The sequence below is a fragment of the Rhineura floridana genome, chromosome 7, assembly GCF_030035675.1.
Source record: "Rhineura floridana isolate rRhiFlo1 chromosome 7, rRhiFlo1.hap2, whole genome shotgun sequence".
NCBI classification, from domain to species: domain Eukaryota; kingdom Metazoa; phylum Chordata; class Lepidosauria; order Squamata; family Rhineuridae; genus Rhineura; species Rhineura floridana.
In genome coordinates, this window is record NC_084486.1 from 140,696,451 (window position 1) to 140,720,538 (window position 24,088).

At 41.9% G+C, this 24,088-nt stretch overlaps 1 protein-coding gene across 2 annotated transcripts in view; it reads left to right on the forward strand.

Annotated features, from left to right (window-relative positions):
* The first annotated feature begins 811 nt into the window (after window positions 1–811).
* Window positions 812–24,088, forward strand: part of FXR1 (FMR1 autosomal homolog 1) — a 52,562-nt gene continuing 29,285 nt past the window's right edge. Inside the window, exons 1-2 of one of the 2 annotated variants that reach the window (XM_061637393.1) lie at window positions 812–1,060; window positions 22,446–22,498. In XM_061637393.1, the coding sequence (XP_061493377.1) occupies window positions 1,010–1,060; window positions 22,446–22,498 (104 nt within the window). In that variant the 5' untranslated portion in view covers window positions 812–1,009. The remainder of the gene's footprint in view (window positions 1,061–22,445; window positions 22,499–24,088) is intronic. The other variant, XM_061637394.1, reaches the window with a different exon arrangement.

A 24,088-nucleotide genomic window follows, 5' to 3' on the forward strand; every position in this document is an offset into this window, starting at 1 on the left:
AAGGGCACATTCACTAAAAACATCTGCAGGTCACCCCGCTCCCCTTTTTCTGGCCTTGCCTCCAATGATTGAAAAATGTGGGCTATTGCCCCTCTCTTGTCCTGCTCGTGAGCTTCCCGAGAAGCCCCTTTTGGTAACTGTTGGAAACAGCATACTGGACTAGCCTAGATAGACCTTTGGTGTGGCCATGAAAGATCCTTATGTCTGTGTGGGGAAAAAGCGAGCAGCTTGTTTTACGAAGTGGTACCTTGGAGTGAACGTGCCCCCGGTCTCAGCTTGTGTGTGTGTGAAAATGTGCACACTCGCTCGCGCTTTGCCGGTGCGGTGAACGCCACCTCCCACACACGAGGTTAAGTCAGGAGTGTGTGAATGCAGCTGACACTCGATTCTCCCCCTGCCCCCGTTTCCCCTCAGCTGTAAACAGATCCGATTAAAACAAATGGAACGATGGGCATCGAGCCTCCCTCCGCCTTGTGTACGTGAGTGTTTATACGCGAGTGTTACGAAGCAACCGTCATGTAGGTATTTCCAGAGCGTGTGAAGTGGGAGAAGAAAGCCGAGAGAAGTGGAACCCCATCCCCCGCTTAATCGGAAGGGTGCAAAATCCTTCTCCTGCCTTTCCCCTTTTCCCGCCTTGTGCCTCTCAAAGGGGGGGGCGAGCCCTCATTCCCCATTAGCGTGCCTTCAACCACAGCCAAACCCCGCTGAAGGAGGCAGAGCCATTACCGTCGCCCGCCCTGGAGGCGCGCGGGAGGGTGGGAAGGCTGGGGGTGGGGAGATCCCTCCGCCTCGGTGAGTCGCCGCCGGCGGAGGAGGAGAGTGAGCGTGGCACCTCGCCCCGCCCCTTTGCGTCTGATCCGCTCCTCCCTCGACCCTGGGTCTGCGTCGGGTGTGAGGGAAGGGGGAAAGCCCTGAGGGTGCCCCGTTCCTCCCCTTCCTCCCTCTCCCCCCCCACCTCAGGTGGAGATAGTTTCTAGAAGCCCATCCCAGCGTCCTTTGCGGCCCCAACATGGAGGAGCTGACGGTGGAAGTGCGCGGCTCTAACGGGGCCTTCTATAAGGTACTCTCTTGTCCCTTCCTCCGGGCGCCGAGTTGAGTGGGGAGGAGGGACCGCCCGGGACGGTCCGATACTGTGGTTTCGTGGTGGGGGTTGGGTAAAAGGGTGGCCCTCGGCCGCCACTCGTGAAGCGGGGCTTGGAAGGTGGTGGTTTTTTAAAAAAAATATTGGTTTAAATGCCCAGGCCGAAGCGGGGAGGTGGTGGAAGGTTGAGCGTTGGAGGTCAAGGGGTGTGAGGTGAGAGATACGGGGAAGGGGGTCTTCTGCGGGGGTGGCTGGCTAGTAGGGCGAGGGGTGTTTTTTTTTGGTAGTGGCGGTGGGGTAATAGCTACGTGGAGGGCAGGAGATGTTGGGGGGGGGGGTTGTGGTAGAGCCTCCCCCAAGTGTTAAGTGAGGTAACGCTTGGTAGGAATTTTTTGGACCACTGTTAAAAAGTGTTGTAGAAAATTAAAGGGCTTCCCTTATTTCATGGGACAGGGTGGGGCTGACTTTGTGAAACACCTTGAGAAAACTCTTCAGGATTTTTTTTGTTAAGCTTTTGTTTCTGTTTTTACCTTGATGCCTTGAACCAGTGGATAAATGTTAGATGGGTAAGGGAGAGTCTGAATTTTATTTGGTTTTAATCTTGTGTTTTTACCCCCCACCCCAAGTAGGATACATGGGATAGGCACCATGAAAGATGTTTTGAGTCACTTGTAAGGAGTGTGTGGGATTCCCTCTGCTGTTCGTCACAATTTCTTTTCTGTGCCTTTACTAATGTTTGATTTAGGTCAGGATACATGGAGTCATACTTCTGATGATAAAAAAAGACCCACTGCTGTTGTTTGGCTCTTGGAAAATATTTGTGCAGTTTTGGCGAGTGAGGTAGATTGAAAAGTAAACCTGCAGACATTTGTGGAGTTCTGATCAACCAAAATACAGGTTACTTTATTTAAAATGAGCAACATCCTTATAAAATTAGGAATGTGTGGCAACCTTAATACTTCTAGGGGCTTAGAGTTTATTTATGTCACCAGAAAGCTTCCTTCACTGCCACCCTCTGTGGTATGCCAGGATGTTACAGGATCAATACAGGATACTCTCAGCTGCTGCTGTCAGTCCTTTACCCTAAGCCAGCCTTGGATGCTTGAGAATCCTAGATCCTTTTTATGGTGTTAGGCCTCTTGTGTTCCTCTACAGGAGCACTGACAGGAGCCAGCATTGTGAATGCTAGTTTTATCTTTGCACTATGAAAGCTTTTTTAATCGTAAATGTATGGTAATTACAACAAAACTATCTGCTGTGTCTGTGATTGGTTGGATGCCATGTGATAAATATAAATCATGTAAACATGATGGGAAATTAAAGGATTGTTGGTAGTTGACATTTCAAGCTACTTCAGTGGCAGTTTTGTAAAACTAACGTGAATAATACTGTTTTGAAGCTCTAAATTGCATTTGCATTTTACACTTCTGAGCCCTCAGAGAGATCAACATGGATCCAACTCTTCATTGGTTTGGTAAAGAAATGTCACATCATGCATAAGCTTTACAAATACCATATCAGAATATAGGCAAATCCTTCATCCTAAAATGTAAATACTTTCTGAAAAGGATGTGCCTTTCTGCTGGTGAGTAGTGTCAGGAATTTCTGGGAAGTATTTTGTCTGCCATTTTCTTGTGACCGTGAGCCACATACTTAAGCAGTGCTTTAGTTTTGTAACTCCTGGAGTATTAAAATGTCTTAAGATATTTTTAAATGGAAAGCCACAGTAACTAAAATATTTTTTTTTAAATCTGGAATTATGAACTTTTATGAGATACGGATGAACTTACAAAGCCACTAGTTGGAGGCTTGGTGACATACGTGATTTGACAACATCCATTTATATGTAAGAAGGTTGGAATGTTCAAGTGTGTTTCCATGGTGTGGGGAAGTAGTTTTCTCACACTCAATATTTTGAAAATTCTGTTCAGTTTCAGTATATAAATGCAATGAAATTATGTCAGCTGTTTGCTGAACCTCTTTGGCCTTGAACCTTCCTCGCTCAGCTAACCCAAGTCTTAGTTTCTGTAGAAGCTACTTTTCTTCATTTTCTTTTCACATGTGCACGTGGCAAAAGGGAGGGGGAAGTATTGCTCTAAGAATTCAAGCACAATTTAAGACTGGGATATGAACCTAGATGAAGTCAATCTACTGGCAATCGTAGCTGGAACTTCTTGTTGAAAATGGCACACAGTCTCAGCTAGACTGAACTTACGCAGTGGTCAGTGCCTTGGGCAACCACATACCAGGCATATAGTATTAGTATCTGGGATCACAACCCCAGTTTTAAATTGATCATCACCTGTGCCCAATTGTTGCAAATGTAAATTTAGGGTTTCCATGGCATTTAAGATATTGCTATTTGCATTTGTGGAGTTGTGTTAGCTACTGAGGGGGCTAGCACTTTGCCTTTAGGTGGTCTTTGGGCTTCAAGTTCAAAAGGTTCCAGATATTGATAGGCCCACCAGTTTTCTGTTTTTGTGTGCTGGCTTTAGGACCCACAGAATTATATTGTTTAGGGGCCACTTCACTAGCTGTATGACTTGGGGAGCTTACAGTTTTAAGTTTTGATACGTTCTGAAAACTTATGTGTTTAACTTACTCTTGGATTTCTTTTTTTGCAATCTGTGTTGTAATGGAAATTGGCTACAAACAATAAAAATCTGACTGATTTGTATAATTTCAAATCCCCCATTTGGCACTCTGATTTTCCTTACTGAAAGGCACAGGAGATCTATATTGGCAGAATGCAAAAACTGTGTAACTTCTCTTTTTCAGGAAAAAATGGGTGGCTATATCCTGTTTGCAGATCCTTCAAAATTAATCTATTTTATTGTAAGATTTTTCCAGGTTTACTTATCTACAACAGGGATGAGAACCTGTGGCTCTTCAGATATTGCTGGACTCCCAACTCCTGCAAGCTCCAGACAGCATGGCCAGTGATCAGGAATGTTGAGCGTTGCATCCCAGCAACACCTGCTTTCCAAGAATTGCTTCAGAGTGCTCACACGGATGGAAAATATTTTTAGATTCAGTCTTAGTAAGCTGCCATGTGGGACTTCACAGGGCTGGGGAACCCGTGTATTTCCTGATGTTGCTGGACTACATCTCCCATCATCCTTGATGATTGACCATGATGGCTGGGGCTGTTGGGAGTCAACAACAGCTTATTTGATCAGGCCAATGGCCCATCTAGTCCATCTTCCTGTTCTCACAGTGGCCAACCAGATGCCAGTGAGAAGCCTGCAAGCAGGGCATAAACACCAGATCACTCTCCCCTCCTGCAATTTCCAGCAACAGGTATTCAGAAACTGTGGAGTTTCTGACTGGAGAACCGAGTGTGGAGGCAGAGCATAGCCATAATGGCTAGTAGCCATTGATAGCTTTATCCTCCATGAATCTTTGAAAGCCATCCATGTTGGTAGCCATTATAGCTGCCTGTGTGAGCAAATTCCATAGTTTAACTCTATATGCTGTGTGAAAAGCACTTTATTTTGTCTGTCCTGAATCTTCCAGCATTCAGTTTTCATTAGATGTCCACAAGTTCTAGTGTTATGAGAGAGGGAGAAGACCTTTTCTCTATTTTCTCCATGCTATGCATAAGTTTATACACTTCTGTCATGTTACCTCTTACTCACCTTTTCTCTAAACTAAAAAGGCCCCAATACTGCAACTTTTCCTCATAGGGGAGTTGTTCTATCTCCTTGATCATTTGGTTGTCCTTTTCCAACAATGTCTGGAGGACCACAAGTTCCTCACCCACTATGTTGTTGTTATGTGCCTTCAAGTCAATTACGACTTATGGCAACCCTATGAATCAGCGACCTACAATAGCATCTGTCATGAACCACCCTGTTCAGATCTTGTAAGTTCAGGTCTGTGGCTTCTTTTATGGAATCAATCCATCTCTTGCTTGGCCTTCCTCTTTTTCTACTCCCTTCTGTTTTCCCCAGCATTATTGTCTTTTCTAGTTAATCGTGTCTTCTCATGATGTGTCCAAAGTATGATAACCTCAGTTTCATCATTTTAGCTTCTAGTGATAGTTCTGGTTTAATTTGTTCTAACACCCAATTATTTGTCTTTTTTGCAGTCCATGGTATGCGCAAAGCTCTCCTCCAACACCACATTTCAAATGAGTTGATTTTTTTCTTATCCGCTTTTTTCACTGTCCAACTTTCACATCCATACATAGAGATCGGGAATACCATGGTCTGAATGATTGTTCAGTGATACATCTTTGCATTTGAGGACCTTTTCTAGTTCTCTCATAGCTGCCCTCCCCAGTCCTAGCCTTCTTCTGATTTCTTGACTATTGTCTCCATTTTGGTTAATGACTGTGCCAAGGTATTGATAATCCTTGACAAGCTCAACTTTAAAGTTACATAAATCTTCTGTTGTCATTACTTTAGTCTTTTTGACGTTCAGCAGTGGTCCTGCTTTTTGTGCTTTCCTCTTCAACTTTCGTCAGCATTCGTTTCAAATCGTTACTGCTTTCTGCTAGTAGTATGGTATCGTGTGCATATCTTAAATTATTGATATTTCTCCCTCCAATTTTCACACCTCCATCTTGGTCCAATCCTGGTTTCCGTATGATATGTTCTGCGTAGAGATTAAATAAATAGGGTGATAAAATACACCCCTGTCTCACACCCTTTCTAATTGGGAACCAATCGGTTTCTCCATATTTTGTCCTTACAGTAGCCTCTTGTCCAGAGTACAAGTTGCACATCAGGACAATCAGATGCTGTGGTACCCCCATTTCTTTTAAAGCATTCCATAGTTTTTCATGATATACACAGTCAAGGGCTTTGCTGTAATCTATAAAGCACAGGGTGATTTTCTTCTGAAATTCCTTGGTCTGTTCCATTATCCAGTGTATGTTTGTGATATGATCTCTAGTGCCTCTTCGCTTTCTGAATCCAGCTTGGACATCTGGCATTTCTCACTCCATATATGGTAAGAGCCTTTATTGTAGAATCTTGAGCATTACTTTACTTGCATTATAATAATAATGCATATGTGGTAGTCATAAATACAATTCTTTGATATGGGAGGGGATCAGAAGATTGCCAATAAGAAATTGTATTTTTTTAAAAAAAATAATCTGTAGTGTAATACTGCTCCCTAGTTATTAAAAAAATTACTGTAGAATTTTTGCAGTTGATTCTAGTATTTCTAATTTCAAACTCTTAGAAGCCACTATAGCCATAACTTTCATTGGTACTTTCAAGAATTGACAGTCCAGTTACTCACTGAACTGAAATCTGTGGAGCTGCTATTGTTAAAAATTACTGGAAGACATTGGTAGAAGGTTGCTTATGTCAGTTTACCTTTGATAAATTAAAGGTCTAAAGTATTCTGCATTATTTGTGAGCGATATATTTCCTAATAGGGAATTGTATAGGACTGGGGGTGGTGGTGTTAATTGCTTTACAAATGGAAAAAGCAGTCCTCCTTTGTGAGGAATTTTTCAGTTTTCAAGTAAGCAGTTTATAATTGCTTGTAAATGTGATTGTTTACTCAGTGAGTGTTGCTGCTGTAGTCATAGGTATTGTAGTTGCAGGGCTGTCACACACTTATTGGTTACTCTCTGTAACCAGTTGTTTCTGTATTTCTTATACTGTGATAACATGTTGTAAATGGTTCTATGCTGTCTTTTTGCGTACAGATATGCAAAGAGCCGAAATGGGGGGGAGGACAAGGTATGAGTGGGTCTTTACTGATGGTAGAGATCCCTAATTATGCAGCAAAATGTGTGGAGGTCATAATGACTCCTCCCTCCTCTTATCCCCCAGAATCCCAAGACTGTTTGGGGCTGAGAGCTATATGTGTGCTGCCCTCATGCTGCCTGAGAATGCTAGCAGCAGAGAACAATGCATAGGTGGAGTACTTAGGTGGTCAGGACTAGGAGCTAGGAAGTACGTGAGGGCCTAAATAGTTTCTTTGTATACAGGCATTCTTAGATGCGCATGCTTAGATGTGCATCCTCCAAGCCCAATTCCCTGCTCTAAAGAGCCTTTAAGCTATGAGGCAGAGTTCCCTGTTGCAGTTTAAAGCATTGCAGGAGAACTGGGGAGGATTGCGAGTCCAAGTATCTTCCCCCGCATTACCCCAACGTCAGCTAGGAATTTTTAAATAGACTTCTGTTTGTCAGATTATGAATCTGTTGGCATTAAAGATATGAATTGACCATAGTTGATGCACTGTAATGTACCATAAGTCATAGAGATTAGTGGCCTTAATCATGCCTAACTCTGGTGGATTGGGGCCATTATACTTTAAATTGTCTTATTTACCATTTATATTTTGTTTCTAATTTTCTTGTAGTCTTTTGAAGAGCTGAGTTCTAAACTTTTAAAAAAGTTTACTCATGGCTAAATGTAAGCTGCTGTTTCAGTGTTTATCATTACTTGTATGCTTACAAGACAAATAAGATGGTGCTCAGTATTGGAAGCAACCTTCAACAGAAAGGAGTCACATTCCTTATTTGTATTCTGAAACCATCATGTATTTTTGTTTGTTTCTGTTTATATTTGTCAGTTGCCTAATAACCTGGGTTCTGGCAACATACAGTTGAACCATTTTAAGCAATTATATTGTAATCTTAAAAATGTGAACATTGTGATATATTCTCAATTAAAAAAACCTCCATGAAATACAATCACAATATACATTTAAAAAAATCAAATATGGAAGCCAAGAGCAGAACAGAGAAAATAACCTGATTACATGCAACCTTACAACAAGGGGAGGAATCCCCATGTAATCATTGAGATTTTCCTTCTCCTGTGTACTGATAGTAGTACAAAATACTGTTGGGGAATGATTTTCTGCCAGGTGGTAAGTCCTGAGTTAACATAAAGTCAGTTGTTGAGTTCCCTTACCAAAACTTTAAGAACCACTGATGTGGAGAAATGTTTCTGAAAACTGAGGATGTTGGCTTATATTGGTTCAGTCTGTTCAGCACTGAAGGCCATTTAAGCAGTATGTCTTGTTTTGGGGGGTAGTAGGTTATGTGTATGCTCTTGGACGTCGCTGATTCATACGGTCGCCATAAGTTGTTGTTGACTTGGAGGCACATAACAACAGGTTATGTGTATAATTTAGTTATTGCTATAGTTTATGTACCACTTTTTATTTACTTTGCAGATGCTATACTGCAGTATGTTGCAGTTATTCTGCAGTATTAATATTCTTGCTCTGGAATTGGTACTCTCAGATGTGAAAATCTTAAGTGGGTTAGACATCATGAGCTGACAAACATACTTGGGCAAGGTGCTGCTTCTGTACTTCAAGCAGTGTTTGCATCACATTTTCTTGCAGTTCTACAAACATGACTAACAATGGTATGTATGTTGAAAGAATGGAAAGTCAGCTACACCTTGCCTCTGTAGTGTATGCAATATGTTTCTGTGTGTGCAGCCCACAGATACACACTGCTCCCTCAAGAATCCATAATGTATCGTCTCTCTCTGTCCTTCTTGCTGGTCTGTTGTAAAGATGAACATTTTACCAGTTTATAACTCAACTTTTGGTTTTTGTAACAAAAAAAGATAGAGCTCAAAGTCTAGAAGCAATAAGCATGCATGAAGAGACAAAGAACAAGTCCAGGTCAAAGGGCTTCAAAAATTCCATAGCAAAATACCAGTATGGACATATTGAGAAGACAAATTTATTTTAATTTTGACCTGTGTCAAAAACTTGAAAATATTTTGTCTGTACTTGCTAGGCAAGGTGCAACTATGCTATTACTGGCTGGAACAGCTCCCCATGAGGAAAAGGGTAAAGTGTGTGAGGCTTTTTAGTTTAGAAAAAAGGAGAGTAAAGGGGAACATGAAAATAGAGATGTATAAAATTATTCACAGGGTGGAGAAAGCGAATAGAAGATTCCTCCCCCGTCTCTCATGATATTAGAACTTGGGTCATTGAAAGAAGCTGAGTGGTGGGAGATTCAGGACAACAAAAGCAAGTATTTCGCATCGCACATAGATGTGGCAGTGAGCACCAACTTCAGCTTGGGAAGGCTTTATTTATTTATTAAATTTATATCCTGCCCTTCCTCCCAGTAGGAGCCCAGGGCAGCAAACAAAAACACTCTAAAATCTTAAAAACAGACTTTAAAATATATTAAATCATCTTTAAAATCATCTTTTTAAAAAACCTTAAAAGCATCTTAAAAAGCAATTCCAACACAGACTTTAAAATGGGATTAGACAAGTTCATGGAGGATAAGACTTTCAGTGTCTGCTAGCCATGACTCTATACTATGTCCAAGATCGGAGGCGTCATGCATCTGAATACCAGTTGCTGTTGAATGATAGCATGAGTTGGCTGTTGCCTTCAACATCCTGCTTGTGGGCTTTCCATAGGCATTGGGTAGATCAGTGTGGGAAATAGCACGCATGACTAGATAGGCCTCTGATCTGATCCAGCAAGGCTTTCCTTATGTGCTGTTACGAAGTCAGATTGAATATTGGCACTTTTCAGATTTTTCGTTTGTACAGTGGTTACTTCTTAATAGGTACTGAGGTCCTTGGTACTTATTTGCTGTGTTTCCAGGAAATTACATGTTGTGGTACTAAGGAATAGGGTCTTCCCGGAAGTGACATTGCAGTTGTGGAATACCTTCCTCAGAGGGAGTTTACCATGCCATCTTATTGCTTTGTTTTAAGTGTCTTGAGAAAAGGTTAATTATGCTAGCATTTTGAAATGCAATAGGCTCCTTAATAACTGGTTTTTATTTATTTATTTGTCTTAACATGTTCCTGTTTTTATCCCAGTATACATTACCTTGAGCAATCATTTAGAAAGGGGTTTACACATTTTATGAAGGAACAAGTCTAGCCCTTGGCAGTAGATGAAGTCTTGGAATTATTTGAATAGTGCCTGCAATTTAAAATTGAGTAAATATGGCAGGAATAAGATTTGTTCTGAGCAATGACTTCTTGCAGTTTTTTCATGTTGAGTTTTCAACTTTTTCTTGCATATTTTAAATTTAGACGAATTAGGCTGCTTGAGGTATGTATAGATATAACTGCTTCATGAAGTGTGTAATAAATTTGCTTATGTAATAAAACCTGAGGGTGAGAGGTATAACTGTATTTACCACTCTCTGGTAAGAGTGGCGAATTGTCAAACCTGACTTTTGGAACAAACCTTTGTAGAGAATACTTCCTACAAGAATTCCAGTGTTAATACTGAAGAATCTTTGTAATTTCAGAAGATCTTGAAAATATGCATTCAAATAGTTTACTAAGTTTATGCTAAATTAGTGTGAGTTTGAGTAACAATGGCAGTGTCTAATTTCTAAAGAAAAGTTACAAACTTATTGCCAAGTTCAAATAATACTTATATTTTTGCAGTTTTGAAACTAAACATTATTATTATCATTATCATCCTCATCCACCCTGAGGTCCCAAGGCAGGTTACAAAAATTTAAAATACAATCTTAAAAACAATTTAAAACAACTTACACTAGCAAAAATCACAAGAATAGGATGGGTCCTAAAAATATACATCCCATGTGTCAAAGGCCAAAGTAAAGAGGCCAGGATAAATATCTGTTTCAAGTGGTTATTTTGAGGCAAGTTTGATCTTTGCCACTACTTTTTGCTTGCTTTCTGCTGCCAATGAGTCATATGTCCTTTTTGGATTGAGCTTCACTTGGCTATCTCACGTTCACTGTCAAGTTGCATGGTTATTTTAGGCTATCTGATTTTTATAGTAAAGGCTCTGAAGAGAATATAGGAAGTTAAACATTTAAATATTTTTTCATCTCTGTTCTGTCATTTTAAAAATCTAATCTTTTTTCTTTTCGGGTTATTAAATGACTGTAATTCGATTTTGAAAGTAATCTTTGTAATTCCGATACACAAAGTAGCATAAGAATAGTTTTCAGTACAACTTACATATTCAGATAAACATAGAAGCTTTCAAAATAATTGTCTCAAATATTACTGTTATTTTTCAAAGGACTTTGAGATGTGACAGATGTCAATTTCCAATGAAATGAATCAATCAACTAAACCAGGGATTGGGAACATGTGGCCCTACAGATGTTGGCTATAACTTCTATCATTCCTGGCCATTGACAATGTAGCCTGAGGTTGATGGAAATTGGAATTTACAACATCTGGAGGGCCACAGCTTTCCCACCACTGCATTATAGTATCAAATTCTCCTTGGGTCAGATCTTTAAAACTGTTAGGACACAATCCAATCTTGTAAGTATTTATACCTGGCTGAGGGTAGTTAGGATATGGTGGATCTCTGGCTGAACTGCCTGGATCCTGGCTCAGCCTGGCTACACTGGCTTAAGTCCCTCATCCTGGTTTGGCTGTGGATCAGCAGGCAAAACCCTGCCCCTCTTGGCTCAACCAGGGCACAGCCGGTCTCAGTTGAGACAAGCGCAAGTTAAGCAGGTGTAAGTCCCCAAAAAGGGTGTTGGGTGTGTGTAGGGAGCAGGACTGAGGGGAGGGACACTTACGCTGTATCCTACATCTGTTCAGCTTGGTCATGTGATCTCTAGTCCTGGCATAAGTTAAGCTGGGTAAAAGGGTGGTCTAAGAGCCAGTGTGGTGTAGTGGTTAGAGTATTGGACTATGACCTGGGAGACCAGGGTTCAAATCCCCACATAGCCATGAAGCGCACTAGGTGACCTTGGGTCAGTCGCCTCTCAGTCTCAGAGGAAGGCAGTGGTAAACCCCCTCTGAATACAGTTTACCACGAAAACCCTACTCATAGGGTTGCCGTAAGTCGGACTTGAAGGCAGTACATTTATTAAGTAAAAACACATAATAGCTTGGTCATGTGATCTCCAGTCCTGGCATAAGTTAAGCTGGGTAAAAGGATGGCCTAAGTAAAAACACAAAATAGCTCTGGTTTTTTTGCTGCTTTTATTTTCTTTCCACTGGGCTCTGCTGGCTGAGCTGGCATTCTCCCCTCCCAAGGGTTCCAGAATGGAGTTAGGATCTGATGTACTTTAAAATGACATAACTTCAGCTGGCTTAAGTTACTCTGACTTCCTTGATGTAGGATTGCTCTGCCTGTCTGCTTGAACTCTGTCTGAGTAAGGCATAGTATGCTGAGTATAGATTCCAAACACTTGAAAAAATTGGTGTGTTTTAAGTTTCATTGTAAAGTGATTCAAATGTGCGTAAGTGAGATAGCTTGGTCCTTATGTGGAAATTATGACATCTCAAAATTATAAGGAGAGTGTGTTTGGGTGCACTCTTAAATGAATACATCAAGCCTTTGTGACTTGTTTTTATGTGCTGTCTGCAGGGGTATTTTCAAACTATTCATGTGAAACATGAGGAACAGTTCCTGTGTGGGTGTTTGATTCCTCTGGGTGTTGAAGTACATATTTCCTCCTGGAAAAAAAATCATTTGTTGCTTGTTATTACTGATGTAGTATTTCTTTGATACACCAAAATACAAATGATTCAAATCATACAATGAGATTGATTGTTTAACCTTTGATTTTATTTATGTAACTTAAGTGTGCACAGACAGTGATTTACAGATTCTAAAGATTACTGATGTGTGCACATCAAACCATAGATTCAAAGAGCTATAGAATCAAATTACAAGTAATTTAGTTCAATCCCTACTTCAAGTCCAGTCTAACCGTATTTATTTACTATTGCATTTCTGTCCCACCTTTCCTCCAAGGACCCCAAGGTTGTGTACGTGGTTCCCCCCTTCTCATTTTATCTTCACAACAAGGTTAGATCGGGAGACAGTGACTGGTCCAAGGTCACCCACTGACCTTCATGACTGAATAGGGATGTGAACCCTGGTCTCTCAGATCCTAATCCAGTACTCTAACCACCACACTGCACTGGCTTTTAATATAGGAACATAGGAAACTGCCTTATACCAAGTAAAAGTCCATCTAGCTCAGTATTGTTGATCCTGACAGTGGCTGTCCAAGGTTTTAGTCTTTCCCAATGCTAGGAATTGAATCTGAGACCTTTTCCATACAAGGCATGTGCTTTACACTGATCTGTAGCTCCTCTGCTAAGGTCCAGCCCAATGCTATGAAGCAAAAGAAAACATCAGCACAGGTAACACTAGTGGCTTGATTAGAGGCTTAAATAAAAAACTAAAGATATAATGTGGCAAGAAATGAGGAAACATGTTATTTTCAACTTGGAATAAACTCCCACAAAAATCAGGTCGCAATTCTGACTGTGGTTTTGAAATCCCTCCAAATCCCAGAATTTTTGATTTTCTTGGTGATGTCTCAACAAGGTCTTATTGAATCCTATTATTGTACGCTGGGGCTGCCAAGCAGGCATCAATAAAAGCTGGCTTGGCTTACTTTGTTGTTATGTGCCTTCATGTCGACGATGACTTATGGCGACCCTATAAATCAGCGACCTCCAGTAGCATCTGTCATGAACCACCCTGTTCAGATCTTGTAAGTTCAGGTCTGTGGCTTCCTTTATGGAATCAATCCATCTCTTGCTTGGCCTTCCTCTTTTTCTACTCCCTTCTGTTTTTACTAGCATTATTGTCTTTTCTAGTGAATCATGTCTTCTCATGATGTGTCCAAAGTATGATAACCTCAGTTTCATCATTTTAGCTTCTAGTGATAGTTCTGGTTTAATTTGTTCTAACACCCAATTATTTGTCTTTTTTGCATTCCATGATATGCACAAGCTCTCCTCCAACACCACATTTCAAACAAGTTGATTTTTCTCTTACCCGCTTTTTTCACTGTCCAACATTCACATCAATACATAGAGACCGGTAATACCATGGTCTGAATGATCCTGACTTTAGTAGTTTAGTGATACATCTTTGCATTTGAGGACCTTTTCTAGTTCTCTCATAGCTGCCCTCCCAAGACGTAGCCTTCTTCTGATTTCTTGACTATTGTCTCCATTTTGGTTAATGACTGTGCCAAGGTATTGATAATCCTTGACAAGTATAGTTACATAAATCTTCTGTTGTCATTACTTTAGTCTTCTTGATGTTCAGCTGTAGTCCTGCTTTTGTGCTTTCCTCTAACTTACATCAGCATTCATTTCAAATCATTACTGGTTTCTGCTAGTAGTATGGTATCGTCTGCATATCTTAAATAATTGATATTTCTCCCTCCAATTTTCACACCTCCATCTTGGTCCAATCCCACTTTCCATATGATATGTTCTGCATATAGATTAAACAAGTAACGTGATAAAATACACCCCTGTCTCACACCCTTTCCGATGGGGAACCAATCGGTTTCTCCATATTCTGTCCTTACAGTAGCCTCTTGTGCAGAGTATAGGTTCCACATCAGGACAATCGGATACTGTGGCACCCCATTTCTTTTAAAGCATTCCATAGTTTTTCATGATCTACACAGTCAAAGGCTTTGCTGTAATCTATAAAGCACAGGGTGATTTCCTTTTGAAATTCCTTGGTCCATTCCATTATCCAATGTATGTTTGTGATATGATCTCTAGTGCCTCTTCGCTTTCTGAATCCAGCTTGGACATCTGGCATTTCTCACTCCATATATGGTAAGAGCCTTTGTTTGACCATTACTTTACTTGCATGGGATATTAAGGCAATTGTTCGATAATTACTGCATTCCCTGGTATCCCCTTTCTTTGGAATTGGGATGTATATTGAACACTTCCAGTCTGTGGGCCATTGTTTACTTTTCCATATTTGTTGACAAATTGTTGTCAAACTTTGGACAGATTCAGTCTCAGTAGCTTGTAGCAACTCTATTGGTATGCCATCTGTTCCTGGTGACTTGTTTCTCCCAAGTATTTTAAGAGCAGCTTTCACCTCACATTCTAAAATTTCTGGTTCTTCATCATACGGTTCCTCTGTGAATGAATCTGTCATCCTTGTATCTCTTTTACAGGAATACCCCGCTCTATGGACCTTCACTTAACATACACTCACTTTTACGGACATACTCCATACTCCACCATGCCCCTGTTTATGTACGCTTGCTTCACACTTACGAACACTTAACAGTGTGTGGGGGTGGAAATAGACGCGATCGCACCACCGCAAATCAGGTGGGAGGCGCAATCGCGATCAGCTGAGAGGCGCGGCAGCACAGCAGCAGAGGCTTTAGCACGGGGCTTTGAGGCTCCGAATGAAGGAGAGGTAAAAAAAGTTTTAAAAGGTAGTGCTTCACTTTAAAGACATTTTCAGTTTACGTACTCGCTCTGGTCCCATTGAGTACGTTAATGCGAGGTATTCCTGTATAGAGTTCTTCAGTGTATTGCTTCCAGTCATTATTTGTGGCATGAGCTTGAGAGGGCTATTTTCTTATTAGTCCTGGGTACCAAGATGATAAGAGTTCAGAGCTACTCTGCTGTTCTAAAGGGACTTCTGTTTTGTAACTTCTACAAACCATATTGCCGGGGGGAGAACCTTTGGCCTCTGGTATGGCCCCCAGAGGGTCCAGTTTGGCCCATTAAGCCATTTTCCCCAATCCATGCCACCTGCGCACCATCTGACATCACTAGTGGCATCAGCTGATAGAATGGAGGACAGGGTTTAATCTGCCTTGGCTGTGTGATCCTGTTCCCAATAGGGAACAAGATCATGCAGCCAAGGCAGCCAGATTTAATCCCTTCTCACCAGGTAAACAGGGATTAAAGCTGAGCTCAACTCAACTGCATGGAGCTCTGTTGCATACCTAAACTCAGTGCTAAGCAAGATTGCCCCCTCCCTATTGGCTGATGCGATCCAAGCAAACACTGTTTGAAGCCAACCCCTGCCCCTTTAATGATAGGTGGAGCAGTCTTTAAAGGGGTAGAGAGACTGCTTCAAACAATGTTGCAAAGCATGTTAAGACAGTCCTTACACAGAGGGTGTCTTAAAGCAAGTGCTCTTTGAAGCAGTCTTTCCCCCTGCTTTAACAATTGCTTCAGTGATCTTTAAAATGGGGGAGGGGAGACTGCTTCAAAGATCGCTGTAAAACAAGCACCTGTTTCTTTATTGCTACAGAATGGAGCAGTCCTTGTGTTAGCAAGACTCCTCTGTAGATACATGTTTCACATTCACATGTTCTAGGAGTCTTGTGAATTAGGATCTTTAGACATTGGCAATAGTGCATCTTGGCAGATTTACCCAGTAACTTACACTTGCACAGGTCTTAAACACGGGGATATTTATTGAGCATAGATACACTCAAAATATACACATTTAACACTCCAATGGGGAATGTTATGTGCCTTCAAGTCGACTACGACTTATGGCGACCCTATGAATCAGCGACCTCCAAGAGCATCTGTTGTTAACCACCCTGTTCAGATTTTTTAAATTCAGGTCTGTGGCTTCCTTTATGGAATCAATCCGTCTCTTGTTTGGCCTTCCCTTTTTTCTACTCCCTTCTGTTTTCCCCAGCATTATTATCTTTTCTAATGAATCATGTCTTCTCATTATGTGTCCAAAGTATGATAACCTTAGTTTCATCATTTAGCTTCAAGTGATAGATCTGGTTTAATTTGTTCTAACACCCAATTATTTATCTTTTTTGCAGTCCATGGTATGCGCAAAGCTCTCCTCCAACACCACATTTCAAATGAGTTGATTTTTATCCGCTTTTTTCACTGTGCAACTTTCACATCCACCAATGGGGAATAGCTCAGTAAAAAATACATATCTATTGGCATAAATGGGGATAACTCAGTAACAATATACATCACACAATTAGTCAGATAAACCTGATCATAACATTAATACACACATGAAGGAGGAAGCACCAAATGCATAAGAGGAGATGGTAGGGGAGTTGAGTTTGGCACAACTGAGCAAGGTACACTAGCCTACCCTTTCTTCACTAGCTTACCCCCGGGCTCACTTTACAGACTAGGCCTCAAAAGACCAAAGTATAGCTTCTGAAACACACTCACGCACACAGTCAAAGACAGGCAGAGGGAAAAGATGTGGAGGCTAAATTTTTTAGGGAAAGGACCTCCAGAAGACAAGATAGAGAGCAAGACACACTTTTCCCAGCCCCTGGGGGGCAATCTGGAAGTAGAACTGGAGCATGTTGACTCCTGGGTCAGATAGGGAAACACCAAATGCAGCAGGCTGGCCCTGAAATGGCTTCTTGGATATCTGCTTTGGCTAACAAAGGTCCAGAATAAAGTAGGAAATTAGTGTAGCCCTGAAGAGGGCTTTTTAAGCAGCTTCAGCAAGCAGGGACTTCGGTTTCAGCCGGCAGGGGTCCAGAGATAGTGAAGGAAAAGACCCTTGGGGTCTTGCTGACTAAGTTATTCAGCAGGCGATTTCAGGTAGAGTGATATTCAGCAAAGTGGAAGTGGGTGATCAGAACCCAGAGTAGCGACTCAGCAGATTCTTTCATAGTGGAAGTGGACAACCAGAACTAAAATCCAGAATGGCTCTAGGAATGCAGTTTTTATACCTTTTTGGACAAAAGCCTCAAAGGAGAATGCAGAATTGATTGGATCAGACAGGTGTCTGTCCTTAATTTCCATACCTGTTATGAGTCATATGGTCAGGGCAGTGGGCTTTTCTTTTGTGAAGACAGGTGGTGGTATTCACTTTTTAGCTAGCTTGATAAGATTTGAACAATGAGCTCCTCTCACCATAGCCAGCCTGCCAACACCTGCCAGAGCATTGGCTCTGACAGGAAGTGCTGCCTTGCCGGATCTCCTTGCTTTTGGAAAGCGTGCCTCATGCTGATCCTTTTTGGAGGTTGATGGGATAACCAGCCACCCCACCCTCCTTTCAAGCTCTGATTGAAAGGAGGGGCACAGGGCAGGCTTTGTAAGCACAAGGGAATTTGACAATTGGGTGGGGCAACCCACCTGTCAGTCATGTGATGTCATAGTGACATCACATGATCAACAGGTATATTGCCTTGCCTACCTGTCAAGGTTGGTCCAGAGGTAAGGCTAGATAAAGACCATGACCCTGGATCTGAAAAAGTTCCCCACATTGCCGCAGTGCCTAAGAGTACTCCAGGGGGATATATGTGTTGCTCGGTATCCTACATGTCCTTGGTGAGTGGATTTGTAATGTGCTTGATTTCAGTATTGGGTTTTTGTTGTGGAAAATTTTTGAATCATTTGTAAAGGAAAGAGATAAGGGAGTCAGGGTGATCATGGGGCAGCTAAACAGATACTGTAAAGCTATAAGAGCATGAAGAATGCCATCTGATCTAGCATTTTGTTTTCTAGCAGTGGCTATCTGGGTCGCCCTTGTAAGTTCACAAGCTGATCACAGTCCCATTGACTTAAATCTCATAGGTTTCAGTGGAGCTTAAGCATATGCAATGATACCAAAGATGTCAGCTTCTAGGCTGGAGTGTTGGAATTCAACAAGAAAAATATTCAGGGGATTTTGAGGAAATTTGAAACCAACAAACTCAGTATTGAAACATGGTGATGGAATGTATCTTTGACAACTTCAAGGCTACCTATTATTGTAGTGGCTTGGAAGAGAACCAGTTACTGCAACTTTAGGATGTTAAGTTCCTTGGAGTGCTTCACTCAAATACATATACTCTGGAGCCTTGACCGATCTGGCTAATTTCTGCCTTGGTGGAGAGACTGACATCATCAATTAAGGAGTTCTATACTAAATGCCTCATTGGTGGAGGGGAGTTATCTATGGCCCTTTAAAGGAGATTGTGATTAGATTGCTTCTGAAAAAAATCCGTTATAGGGATTGAATCCAGGAAAGCCATTGTGCAAGCTGAACAATTTTCACTCGCACAGTGGAACTTCCCTTCCCTTTCTTCCCTTGCATGCTCTCCAGGTCCCCTACAATCTGCTCTGGGGGGTTGGGGGAACCCTTAGAACAGTTTTTTTTGGGGGTAGGGGGCACACAGGAGTAGAAGAGGGAGGGGAAGTTTGTTGTGCAAGTGCAAGTCATTCAGCTCGCGCAGTGACTTAATTGGATGAACAGGGCATAGAGTGGGGGTAGCCAGCATGGCCCTAGATGTTGTGGACTGTTGTTTCCACCATCCCTACCACCGGATAAAGCTGATGGGGGCTGCAGGTCAAGGGCATCAAGTTGGTTATCCCTGCTCTGTGTGTGTGAGGTGCTAGATCAGCTGTGGAGATGAAAGCAACAGCCCTAGGCTGGGTTTTGAGACTGAAACTGCCTTGGCCAATCTGGTGGATAATCATTAATAGGAGATGGTGTGTGTGACCCTGCTGATTCTCCTGAACTATTCTGCAGCATTCATTATCATTAATCATGGTATCCACCTGGACCACTTGCCAAGGCTGGGAATTGGGAGTACTACATTGTGGTGGTGATTCCACTCTAAACGTTTGAAAGTATAGAAGATTATGCAGGGGAGCTACTACTCCACTTAAGAAATCAATATGCACATATCACTCTTTTTCATTGGACCCCAGTGAGACAGTATAATATGAACTAGAATTGATAATGAACTGAATTCAATCTAGGTAGGCTGGAATAACTGAGGATGAGCAGGCCTTTTGACTTGGATGCAAGCAAGTGGCATGTCTTAGACTGAGGTCAGATTGTCTGAACGATTAGGTCAGATATGGCCTGCAGATGTTAGACTTCCATCAACCCCAGCCAACAGGGCCAGTAGTAAGGGATGGTGGGAGTTGTAGTTGAACAGCATCTGGAGGGCCACAGGTTTAGCTCCCTTGGATGAGGTCCATAGCTTGGGGTTCTCCTGGATGATGTGCTGCTGTTTAATGCTCAAATGATATCTGGGGCCACATGTGCCTTTTTCTGGAGAGGGTTTGCAGGGAGCAGTGAATGTGAAGCCTCAACAATCAGTTGAGCTCAGCTGCACTCAGGCAGTGGTTCCCAAACACAGTCCCCCCAGAGGACTACTTGAAAATTGTGGAGGGTCTTGGTAAATCACTTAATGACTTTTCAGCTGGTTTAGCAATTGTAATGTGCTGTGATAGATGCTAAAGTATTTTTTTTCCAAAATATGGAATTCAAATTTTAATACAATAAAATAGATTAGAAATAAAGAAGCAATAAAATACAAGAAAAGATCATTATGAATATTTTAATGCAATGGAAGTAGGGTGAAATATTTGTCAGCCGACATCTTCCACTGTGACTCACTCTTTCTCTTGTTTGCTAGCTTCTTTTCTCCTTTCTCACTGCTTTGTTTCTTCCTGTGTATTGATTCTCCAGTAGTTCTAAGTGCCTTGTCAGCCTCTTTTCTCTGCTCAGGATCTTCCCCCATCTTGCCACCAGCTTTATTCCTGTAAGAAATTCAGAGCCCCGTCCTCCGTTTTGTCCTGCTCACCTTCCAAGTAGACTGCTGTTTCTAAGAACGACAGAGCAGCTGCTGTGCCTGCCATTCTTCACACACACACGGTTCCGCAGAGTCACTGCTGTGCACCATCTGAATGAAGCTCATGGGCCACTGGTGGTCTATAGACCACACTTTGGGAATCTTTGTACTTGGAAGTTCTCTGTTGGGAACTCTGTAGGAATCTGTCTGTATTCAAAGTACTTTCTCTGCAGCAGAGAAAATGCTTCTATAAATGCAGAATGTTCTCCTCTTCAGAGAAAGTAGTTTCTTCCAGTGGTATGAATATGAACTGTTTTCTCAGGATACAACCTCCCCCCCCCCCGTTTTCAGTTTAGGATTTGAATGTAATGCTAAACTATGGTTAATTTAAAATAGAGGTGGAAGTTTCCAATCTCTTTGTGACTACGTTGGGGAAAAGGTGTAAGCCTGAGATGTGCTGCAGCTCTAACAATAAACCTGTGAACTCAGCTAGTGGTTATTTAGTATTAGAAAACAAACACTTAAGAAGTTTTTCATTAGGAAAATATTTCTATCTTTTTTACATTTTAGTTTTCAACAAAACATAAACATCCTGGAGGCAAAAATGATGTTCATCCTGGCAAATAAGAATACCCAGGGGGCCTGGCTGTGCAGGCCCTCCCTTAGCATGTGCGGGGCCTGGGGCAAAAGCATAGTTGGGGGCCCCCCACATTTGCTCCGGGTCACCGTCTTGGTCTTGGCCGAGTCGCCGTAGGTGCGCAGGCACCAGTCCCAGAACTGCCAGCCCAGCTCGCTGTCCCCTGGGTGGCTACCGGTCGCTGACTGCAGCAGGAGCGGCGGCAGCGACAGGAGAGCGAGCCCTTGTCCCAGGCGGAGAGAAGGAGAGCGAGCTCTGCGCCCTACCTGGTGTGGTGAAGGCGAGCAGGCAGGGAGGGAGGAGCCGGCTGGTGAGCAGATCGCCAAGCACGGGGGGGGGCAAAGCACGGGGCCCGGGGCAACTGCCCTGCTTCCCAGTGCCTAGGGCCGGCTCTGTGGCTGTGTATTGTGAGGCTTACAGCCCAATTCCATATACAGTAAAAAAAATGTGTAAGCCTGGTGAAGTCAATGGATTTAGGCATATAGGATCAGCTGTTAGCACAGCATCAGGAGATGGAGTTGTGGGAAGGAGGTTGAGTTACAGCAGCTTTGTTAGGTTGCCAGAAAACTTGAAGTGGATTTCTTCTGTGGAGGCCTGGTGCTGAAAACAAATTTCTGCTGTTCTGTTCTCTGGCACCAATGAAGCCCTTTGTTGATGTGGGTGAACAGAATGAAGAGCTAGTCTATGTCAAGAAAGTTGGGATGTGGATGGGAAGTATTTTCATTGTGAAGACTTGTGGATAGGAGCTGGGGGGAAATTCAGAGGATTTGGGGGGGAGTTTTTTTTAATGCTTTCTGTTCTCTAGTTATGTATAGACTACTTGCTAGTGAGATGGGGGCAAAGTTTAATTTCTAAAAGAGTCATAGCAGGGATTCTGATTTGTGGGAAAGCAGTGCTTTGTGTCTGATAAACCCTTCTCCTTAATTCTGTGTGGGGATTTCAGTAATTGTTGACCTCTGATTATAGTAATTCTCTAAGCAAGGATTGAAAGTTTGCAGATGTGGTGGAGACTCTTACATCAACCAATTCTAGCCAAATGTATCACAATTTTCTTTCCTGAAAGGAAAAGCGGAATGTTTCCTTAACTCCATTCTGACTGGAAAATAATAGCATTCTTCCTCTTACTGTAAATTTATACTTTGTGTCATAGCTAAAGATGAGATTACTAATAAACCCAGCAAACTCTTTAACTTTTCTGACTTAAAAAAAAAGTAAATATTAGAATAGGCGTAAGTTGAATACCTCTATAATACAGTTGATCAACATTCAGCTTTTCCTCAAAGCTATGGCAGACCGACAGTAGCATTGCTTGTGCCTATACCCATTAAGTATCCGTGTGTGCACAGTCTGTGGCACCTTTAGTCATGTTTTGGTTTTCCTTAAACAGAAATTTGCTTTAGTTTAAAATTATTGTTATAATAGGAGATGCCATTTTGTGAAAAAAATAATATTGTTATTAAGCATGATTTTTTTCTAACCATGTTAGTACTTTATTCTAGGGATTCATCAAAGATGTTCATGAGGATTCACTCACAGTTGTGTTTGAAAATAAGTAAGTACTATGTGGAAAAACATATAAAATCTTAATTCTTTTCTCCACCAGTTAGAGAATATGCCATCCCTCAGAAATTCACAGCATCTTACTCACTGTGGAGGGAAAGAGTAAGATCTTGACCAGGGCTGTGGAGTCAGAGTCGGGAGCAATTTTGGGTGGAGTTGGCGTTGGAGTCGGTAGAAATGTACCTACTCCGATTCCGACTCTGACTCCTTCATAAATGGCAAATGTATATTAACTAGTAATAACAAATTTACTGTAGTAAAATGGTAGCACAAGGCATTTCACCACCACCATGTGAATCCAGAGCTTAGAAAAGTTACTTTTTTGAACTACAACTCCCACGAGCCCAATCCCTGGGGCTGATGGGAGTTGTAGTTTAAAAACGTAACTTTTCCAAGCTCTGGATTCACGTGGTGGTGATGAAATGCCTTGTGCTACCATTTTACTACAGTAAATTTGTTATTACTAGTTAATATACATTTGCCATTTATGAAGGAGTCGGAGTCAGACAGTAGAAAAATAGAGGAGTCGGAGTTGAAGGTCTGGCGTACCGACTCCACAGCACTGATCTTGAATACAAATACAGTTTAATATAAAGTGGAAAGAACATACTTAAATGTTGTTGCTAAGTTCTTGAAGCCACAATAGTCCTGTAGTCTTGGCAACTATGGAAAATGGAAATGGACTGCCTTGAAGTCATTCCCGACTTATTGCGACCCTTTGAATAGGGCTTTCATGGTAAATGGTATTCAGAAGTGGTTTACCACTGCCTTCCTCTGAGGCTGAAAGGCACTGACTGGCCCAAGGTCACCCAGTGAGCTTCATGCCTGTGTGGGGACTCGAACCCTGGTCTCCCAGATCGTAGTGCAACACTCTAACCACTACACCACACTGGCTCTCTCTTGCAGTTTAAACCCATTTCTGTTTACTATAGTTGGCAACTATAGTAAATAGAAATGGGTTTAAATTGAAATAGGACTGATCTTGCTGTGGTGACAATGGAGGGGCTTGTAAATAACGACTCATTTGGCTGCAAAGGCTGTCATCTCCCTAAGGCAGAGATGCTTCTGTAAATTAGAAGATAATATTCCTCTCTCCCCTTTCAGGCTGTCATTGGCCTGGCCTAGGTGACTGGGAGCAAGCTGCAACAAGTCTTTTGTGTTTCTGCTTCCCTCTTCTTCTTCATGCTTGTGAGGGACTTTCTACTTTCATGTTAGAACCAACTACAGTTCTGAATATCTGTGTACCACAGAAGTATGGTTTGTTTAAACAAAAGTTAGTTAAGCCAAAGTAAAACTGTAATCTCAGATCCTATTTTGTTAAGTAACTTTGATAAGAACAACCAGAGTTCCCAGCGTTCATATGTGGTTTTCTGAAAGTGAAAGCAGAAACATTTGCTCTCCTCTCATGTGCAAAGGATGAGAGGGAGGGGAAGTGCATGAACCCGATACTCACCACAGCTTGTTCCAGGATCATTTACAACATGGTTTAGGATGGACAATCATCTGAACTGTACCATTTGAGATACAAGTGGGTGTGGGTGTGGGGGGGGGAGGGATAGGCAATGAATCTAGTAAAAATGTT